The sequence below is a fragment of the Sander lucioperca genome, chromosome 5 (assembly GCF_008315115.2).
Source record: "Sander lucioperca isolate FBNREF2018 chromosome 5, SLUC_FBN_1.2, whole genome shotgun sequence".
NCBI classification, from domain to species: Eukaryota; Metazoa; Chordata; class Actinopteri; order Perciformes; family Percidae; genus Sander; species Sander lucioperca.
The window spans coordinates 33767535-33776439 of record NC_050177.1 but is presented as its reverse complement, the minus strand read 5'-3'; the positions used below and the strand labels follow the sequence as shown (position 1 = coordinate 33776439).

The 8905-nt window shown below is 40.2% G+C and overlaps 1 protein-coding gene across 4 annotated transcripts; it reads right to left on the bottom strand.

The window, feature by feature from the left end:
* Positions 1 to 112: 112 nt before the first annotated feature.
* Positions 113 to 7773, bottom strand: LOC116039978 (cyclin-dependent kinase-like 1). Of its 4 annotated transcripts, none has more exons than XM_036001275.1 (11): positions 7602 to 7713; positions 7214 to 7234; positions 6744 to 6931; positions 6159 to 6280; positions 4888 to 4960; positions 3825 to 3915; positions 3275 to 3475; positions 1885 to 1967; positions 1731 to 1787; positions 1328 to 1477; positions 113 to 498 (listed from the first exon to the last, which is right to left on the bottom strand). In XM_036001275.1, the coding sequence occupies exons 1-11, from the start codon at positions 7681 to 7683 to the stop codon at positions 403 to 405; spliced, it is 1164 nt and encodes a 387-aa protein (XP_035857168.1). In that variant the 5' UTR covers positions 7684 to 7713; the 3' UTR covers positions 113 to 402. The 4 variants fall into 4 exon arrangements, with proteins under 4 accessions (XP_035857168.1, XP_035857169.1, XP_031141061.1 ...); XM_036001276.1 differs by having other exon boundaries at positions 3275 to 3472; positions 7602 to 7711; XM_031285201.2 differs by having other exon boundaries at positions 7214 to 7259; positions 7602 to 7689.
* Positions 7774 to 8905: the final 1132 nt, after the last annotated feature.

Here is an 8905-nt window from a genome sequence, read left to right as displayed (position 1 = left end):
TGGGGATCAGTTGTTGTCATTGACTGCACAAGAAAACCGGTAAACTGTAGTACTTTTGTCCAAGTGATGATGGCACACTGGTGACTTTCATGAGCTATTTAATTTCATTTTCATAGAGATGTGAAAATGTACCCATGTTTTCAGCACTGACACTTTCTATATTCTTTGGTATTAGTACTGTGAGTGTGTTGCCTAACCGGTAACTGTAAATGCCCTAACTTTTGTTTGTTGCGTAAAGAATAGTAAGTGATAATGTCAACAAACATGACAAGTGTTTTTCACTGTCACACCAAGAATATATGCGTCTTCAAAATGGACTGTATTGAAATGATTGCACAAAGCATAGCACAAGTCAATCTCTCTAAGTTCAGCCACAGACTTGAAGACAAATTAGTTGCTTCGTTAAATGTTAGGCAGGTGATATTTATGCTTCACCTGTTTCTTAACATCCGGTGCTGGTGAGATGTTGCTGTTTGGTAACTGAGGCAGGTACTGAGCCTAAAGAGAGGAAAGGGGAAGAGAGAGAGAAAAAAAAAGGTTGAGATGATGCTTTATCAGGATGTGTAGCGCTAAAAAATAGGAAGAGGAACTGTCATCTAAAATAGTTCTCTACGAAAGATGTGGTAAAAGTAGATAGTCTATTCTTTGAGAGGTCGGTTTGAATTCATGCAGGTTAACCCTCTGAGGTCAAAAGACGCACCGACGAGTCCAAGCAAAACAATTGGGTTTTGGTTTGTTTTCACAAGAGATTTGAGAAGTTTCAAAAAGTGAACATCAACTTTTCAGCTGTAGGGCCAAATGATCTCTTTGCACATTGCTCTGGAACAAATTTGGGCCTCACTTTACAGAAAGCTGAGTTTGTTCTGAACATTCTGATATGAAACACATGGGGATCAGGATATATGCAAATATCCTTAAAATGTGAATTTAAAAAGATATGTAAAAATGCACTTAGACCTCAGAGGGTTAAAATGTATGGCAGTGGTAAATAAGCAGTTTGTTGGAAGCAGCTCTTGTGTCTGAATTTTCAGTTTTTTGGAACATACTACGCATAGGGATGCAGAAACCAACCCATGGCAGCATTTTCAAGCCTATAGAGGTGAATCTTTAATACTAAAAAGATGTTACGTGCAGTGTCTGTCTCAGTGAAGTGACTGTGATTAACCGGCTCTATGTTCTATCTAGCCCCAGTGACCAAGCAAGTACCTGTTAAGTTACAGTGACTAACCGAAGTGTATATATGTGGCTGTAGCAGGGTGCCCAGTCTGTAAGTTTGGGGTCATGGGACGATTTTTTACAACATTAAGTCGCCGTGTTGCACACTTACCCCTGGCTGTCTGCGTCGAGAGCCTTTGTCATGACGTCTTCCCAGGCGCTCACCCTCACGGCCCCAGTTGACTCCTTCCTCCTGGAAGTAAGGCAGCTCCAGCAGCTCTTCACAGGACAGCCGGAGAGAGGGGTCCATCACCAGGCATGACTGCTCACACAAAGATAATATATTTGGCATTTCAGAACATTAACTCTGCCTTGAGTTTGTCAGTGCTGAACAAACTACAGTATGATATGGCAATACTGGTTATAAATGACCTCAACCATATAGTAGCTTTAGCTGTTCTGTACTTCAATTTCTTGTTACTTATCAGCCAACATATACAGTCCACCAACATATCTGTAATAAGCTAAAATCGGCCTGTATATCAGTCAGGCTCTATCACACATAAACAACATACCTTCATAACCTTGAGGGCATGAGGAGACACGCCATGGAAGCGCTTTTCCAAGGGCTCCTAATAGAAAAAATAAATGGGAAATTATAACGTTATCTAGACTTCATCACCTCTCTATTTAGAACATATGCATCCTCAATGGGAACAGGTTGTGTACCGTTGTGTCGGGTTCAGGAATACTGACTCCACTGAAGAAAACGTTGGAGCGGAAGACCTGCTGGTGACGAGGGATCAGGTCACCTGAGGTCAGAAAGGAGATCAGTGTGTGTAGTGGTGGACATTTTGGTAAATGCTTTGCAAACCTTAAGATCCTTAACAAACTTTACGAATGTTTAGCTGTCTCCTTAAGGCTTTAGTGCGTAACTTTTTGATATTAATGAACGTCCGTTACATTCAAGCCATTGCCAAATGAGTTACTTCAAAGCTAATCAAGACTATCGGCTCCACACAACTCTCTCTGTATTTCTCAGTATGACTATGTTCAGAACATGGTGTCGTCCAGTGACTTTTCGGCGCAGAAGCTCGAGTGAAGATGATTACCTATTCTGAAGAGTCCGTTTTAATCCTCTGTGTTCTCCTTGGCTACTAGCAACTGCGTGGAGGAGGGGGGACGCATGTGAAGGCTTGTATCATGTGGACGCGCCAACAGTGTTGATGTCATTACTTAGAATTCCTCATGGGGGAGACAGATACTACGCACTATAGCTTTAAAAATAAAAGCGCAATAATAATAACAATGCATTATATTTATATAGCGCTTTTTTTAACACTCAAAGACACTTTATAAAGTTTTTAAACGGAAATACACATACTACGAGAATTCACTCACTTAAAAACACAATATTAAACAAAAGATTGATGCAGTCGCGGATGTGTTTGGGGAGTTACAGAGGGGATTGGGCAGCTATAGAAAAGGCTCTGTCGCCCCAGGTCCGGTGCTTGGTCATGATTGGTGGCGACAGAAGGTTGGCATTAGAGGAGCGGAGGCTGCGGGAAGGACTGTGGTGGTGAAGCAGGTCGGTGAGATAGAAGGGGGCCTGGTTGTGGAGGGCTTTGTGAGTGAGGAGAAGGCCTGCTTTCTAAACTGGTCTGCTTTCTAAACTGGTAAAGTCTATGTAAGAGAGGCCAAATTTCCTAAAAAGTTTATTGATATTTCTTAAGGTTGCTTTCACACCTAACCTGTGTTACCCTCTGGTGCATTTGCCCGTTTGGTTTTAGTTAGCTTGTGTGAACGCAGTCAACCAAACAACCGGGCCAATACAGTTTGAAAAAGGTAGATGTAGGTCTGCTAACTAGTGCAGTTTCTTTGTGGTGTGTAAGCAAAGCAAACCACCAAAAACCATTGTGATAGAAGGTATGTGATTTTTAGCACAAATTTGAAAACGGAACTCCATTAAATCCATCTGCTGATCGCGAGAGCTGTTAAGAAAGCAGTGCCATATGCAATCTGTATATGTTCTCTTCGTAATAATAATTCAGTTTGTGCAAATGCATCCATAGGTAAATTGTTTCTGTTAAGCACCCGTTGATATCGCCCCTCAGTTTACCTAAAGTTTTTCGGATGAGGTAGAGCTGGTCAACGTCAGATTTTCCAGGCCAGAGTGGATTCCCGTGGAGCAGCTCAGCAAAGACACAGCCCAGAGCCCACACGTCCACAGGAGGCCCGTACTGAGTATCGCCGACCAGCAGCTCGGGGGCCCGGTACCAGCGAGTCGCCACATAGTCTGTGTACTCATCTTCTGGTCCTGCTGAGCATACCGCCACACAGGCAGATGGAGATAACTTGTACAGACACATATACACTTAGATGCTGAATAATGAATACTAAATAACACGTACATTGAAGAGGAAAGGATTACAAGGCATGTTGAAGGACTGCATGTATGGTAACATAACACCGAAACCTAAGGCAGGAAGTGTAAACAGAGACACTACACAGAGACTGGCTTAATGGTCCTCCTATAGAGTGCATTCATTGAAACATTGAAAGTGAGGAGGCCATCAGCAGGAGCTGATTCAGGTTTCGTGTTGAATAAGTAATTAGAGGCAGATTAACACTAAATGCACATAAATGCACTCGCTTTCTGGATGACCTACTCAGAATGCGGGCGAAGCCAAAGTCGCAGAGCTTGATGACTCCGGTTTTGGTGAGGAGGATGTTCTCTGGCTTCACATCACGGTGGATGCACTGCAACATAAATGCTCAGCATCAGGGAATTGGCAACCTGATACACAGTCTCTTAGTACAAGAGAAAGTGGCATATATTAAGGCTGACAGATGAGGAATGGACGTGGAGGAACAATAGCAAGACATCAGAAAGAAAATATTGAAACTAAATACTGCATTGCAGTCACTGAGACTTCAATGACTCCTGTTGCGGGAATTAAAGTGGGGAAACACAGTTGGTTCATTGTGGTTTGAAATGATGCTCAATTTCCTGCTCATTATCCAACCCACTGCCTACAGGTGACTGGGGACATATTGTGTACTGAAAACGGAGCTACGCAAATATGCTGTAAGATGGTTTTGTCAGATCCTGGGAATTAGTAAACTATTGTCGCAGGAAAACGTATATCAAGCAATGTTGTGAGCAGCCAGTCAGAAATTGTTTACCTGATATAATAATTAATAATAACAACTTCATATATAGCATATGTAATGCAACGATGCAGCTAAAAAGTGCTCCACTAATTAGGTTGAAATGTAGAAATAAAGTTAGAATATGAGAGCCAAAAAACTATAAAAATGTTTGGTAAAGATCAAATCAACAGTAAAACAGTGAAAAAATAAAACACGTTACATTTTTACAGTTTATCTTGAACAATAATCAGATGCCATATGTACACTGAGAGAGTTTATGTTGCTAAAGTAATTTGTCCTTTCCAACTACACTGTAAAACATGGTGCATAAAATACACAGTCCTCATTAAGTCAGCTGGAGCTCATATGAGGCTGTTTGTCCCTCATATTTTTTAATATTAGAGACCACTAACTTCAATCTACTGTACATATCGCATGAAAGTATCGTTCTAAGGCAGGCTTGAAAAAATTCTAATTTATCCTTTAAGACATAAAAGAAGAAAAAGAGAAAAAGAATGCGGGAGAAAATCAAAGACTAAATACATGACAGTCATAGAAAAAAAGTTTAAATATACTGACATTGTGCTTGTGGCAAAAGTTGACAGCCTGTAGAGTCTGCCACACTATACTTTTCAGCTGAGCCTCTGGAACCCTGATGAGGAAGAGAGACAAAGGAATGTTGATTATAGTAAGAGGAACAAAAGAAGCCCTATTTACTAGTCATGTTTTCCTTGTCTGTTATTTAAAATAAAAGACGTGGTGCTTTACACGGCCCTCTTGTCACCTGGGTAACCTTAGGCCTGTCTCTAACAGCAACAGTGCCTTTGTTTTCAGGATCAGCTAGGGTTTCTGCTGCACAGCCTTGTCGGAAAAGGAAAAATGCTCTGTTAGCAACTAGCCATTGTCGCCTGGCCTTGATGTATGACTTCACATGACATAAACTAAAATCTTGTGACCATAGATTGCGTGAGGCGTGCTTATGCTTTGAGAAAAAAGAAGAAACCTTTCCCTTAAATAATTAATAATATATTGCTTTTGACTTGGCTGTTCCTTCCTCACTCCACTGCCAACACTCTTGAAAATCTCTTGGCAAGAGTCTTAACTCCCTCTTTGTAAGGCTGTTCCTTTCTGCTGCCCTTCTCTCATAAGCAGTACTCTTAAGAAATACATGTAAACACAGTTATTATGAGTTATGTGGCAAACTGTATGCCAAACAGATAACTGCTTAAAAAGAGAGGCCCACTTCTGCAGTGGTAGAGGTACTGTATTCAGATCCTTTACTTCAGCATGAGTAACAGTACCACACATAAAAGCATCCCATTACAACTAAAAGTCTTGCATCCATTTTGTAAAGTAAGTATTATCAGCTAAAAGTAATGAACATATCAAAAGTAAAAGTACTCATTATGCAGCAGAGGGTTAGGGTTAGGCCCGTGTCAGTGATAACATGTAAGCGGGATCTTTAACAATGCATCATATATTAGGTTGAGACCATAGGTTTTGTTTAAAATCTTAATCTGCAAAGTAAGTAGTACCTATAACTGTCAAATACAGGTAGTGGAGTAAAAATGACAACATTTTTTTTCTCTGAGATGTAGTGAAGTATAAAGTAGCATAAAAGGAAAGTAATATACTAAAGTACAAGTACCTCAAAATTGTACTCAAGTAGTACTTGCGTAAATGTACTTTTCACCACTACACGTTTGTCATGGATCCTTAGAGAGGTGCAAACAATATAAATAACAGATGCACCTCTGAAGATTAACTTCTAAGTATGTGGCCCTTCAGTATCTTCCACATCTCACTGATCTAATTCAGAACAACTCACAGACATGGCAGACATGACCTACCCTCGAGGGTGTTTGTCCAGCTCATTGAGGACCGTCTGCTCGCAGAACTCAAACACCAAGTGGAGCCGTCTTTTTCTCCTGAAAACCTCCATCAGGTTGACCAGATTCACGTGTTTCAGCTGCTGCAGGAGCAACAGATGGGACACTTTTTCAGTGCTCGACCAACAGCCCGCAATGTTGGACAAAATATTTATTTAAACCTACAGAGGATCTAAAGTCTGCCCAAACTCTGGCAGCCTGTTATTTTCTTCTCCCTCCTATGTGTCAATGGCTTGTATGCCATTATTTTCAATTTTATATCAGAATTGAAAATAATGTGTATACAAACATTTAATTCAGTCTTTTAAAGCTTGTTTCCAGTCTCTTCTAAAGTTTAAATGTCTGTAATGGTCTTTGAAACTGTCTTGTATATGAATTGTGTGTGTATAATAATACTATAAATACATCAAACATTCCTGACAACAGTGACAGAAGATCATATAACTTACAATAATGAGTGCATGTGTACCTGTGTGCATGCACGTTTCCACCTGTGGTGTTGGATGTGAGCAAACCTGATACTATTGCGTGCTACTCTCTTCTCACCTTCAGCATACGTATTTCTCGCAATGCAATCTTCTTAATGACAGGGTCATCTTCAGATTCCACAAACTTCTTAATGGCTACTATCTGGCCAGTATCTCTGTGTCTGCATTTGAACACCACACCATAGGAACCCTCGCCAATTTTGGCCAGCTTTTCATATTTCTCCATTGGGCAGTTATAGCTGTCACCTGTCAAAAGACAAACTTTTTTTTTTAAACAAACACAGCACCTCACTAAAATGTAATGGTTACCCCAAATGAAATAACATTATTATATCATGTCTATGGTATTATTTGGAGTTTGCAGTTTTCCTCCTAACCTTACAAAACTGATTTTGATACATTTTCTTTGACACCTGAGAGAGAATTCCACAGTTCGAAAGATGTGTTGTTTGTAGACAAAACCAACTCATGCAGACCTTTTAAAACTACAGTTTTTAGTGTCACAACCCGCATAAAAAGCACACTCACCTGTCCCCAATCTGAAAGGGTCTTCATCGACAAGTCAGCAGCGAGTCTGCGGATGATTTAAGTCCATCAAAAGTCCACAAAGCTACGTGTATGCGTGCGCAGACTCTTTGGGCCTTAAATGCATAACGCCAGTGTGAAATATTGCTGCGGTAACTTAGGATTTCAGATGTCTCTCTCTCTCTGTCTCTGCTACTATAACACACTCCCTCGGCTGTCTCCTCGTCCTGTGCGTCGTCACTACCTTGGTAACCCTCTCTGGTTGGTATTTCCCTTCAACACACAGTCCCCTGACTCAGTGTAAGTCTTTCCATTTTCCTACTGAAACCATCCCTCGTATATTCATGAACACCGAAATAATAAATATCCACAACGAGTAATTTTAACTTACCCCTTAGAAACGTCGCAGAAAAGAGCAACAATGATACAGGATCCCAATTCACAAAGCTGGATACGTAAGTTAAAACACGCATGTGGATACACGTTCGTTGTAACCAAGGAGACAGGTGGCCGGCAGGTGTGGACCGACGTTAACAGGAAGCAGCCTAGACCGTTAGTTTTCCTTATCGATTAGCTAGGAATAGGATAAAATACTAATTCTGTAATAACTCAGTTACTACCACTACTTTTAGGTTTATTGTACTTAAATACGAGCAAGTAGCCTATTGAACAAAAGCAAAATCCCACAAACGTTCTCCAATCTTACTGGAAGTAGGCGATAGAGGGTAGCCTAATAACCTATGTAACTAATTGTAGGCTATGGCTCATAAATGACAATTTAGTCAGTTGAATTGTTCATATGTCAGTTCACAAAAAAACACTAAGTTCAGCATGTAATAATGGAGGAGAATAGATAGCTATACAATGCATTTTTGTGTAAAAAAAACCCAAACATTTTATTTAGGCTTATAGCTTTTGCATACAGGCCTAATTATTTTTCTTTTACTTTAATCAGTGGTGTAAAGTAAACAAGTAGGCCTACTGTACAGTCTTGAGGTATAGCCTACATTTATTTGAAGATTAAGATTTTACATGCAAAACGTGATCAATGTATAGCCTACAATTTGATCTATTTAAATAACAGCACATAAAGTAGCCTAGTTAAATAAATAGGTCAAACTTGTCCAGCTTAAAAAAATGCTTATTTTCTTAAAACACATAGATGTAATAATAATCTAATTGTATAATATAACACTTACAGCAGCCATTTAGCTGCGTAATGACTACTTTTACCTTGGATACTTTTAAGTACATTTTGCTGATGATACCTCTGTTATTTGAGTAATACTTTGACTTGTAGGCTACTTGTAATTTTGTCCCTTCTCTCCAGACACATTCCCTATTTAATTCCCATCCATCGACAGTACACACCTGTTCCCTCTTCCCTTATCTGCTCTGCAGTTGCCTGACCTTCCCCGCCCACCTGTCCACCTGTTAACACTTTCCCTCATAAGCTCTGCAGTATTTAGCTGGCCCATTTCCACTCATTTCCTGCCAGTTTGTCAATTTTGATTCTTGCCCTTTGCTTTCAAGCCTCTGATTCATGTAGGCTACCCTGTAATCCTGTTACCTGGAACCTGTACCAGCCTGCCTGTGAGCCTATACCTTCACTTTGACAATACATCACTGAATTGATCCTGTCTCTCTGTTTTCTCTGCACTTGGGTCCAATTCTGCATTTCCTGAGTTCTGACAA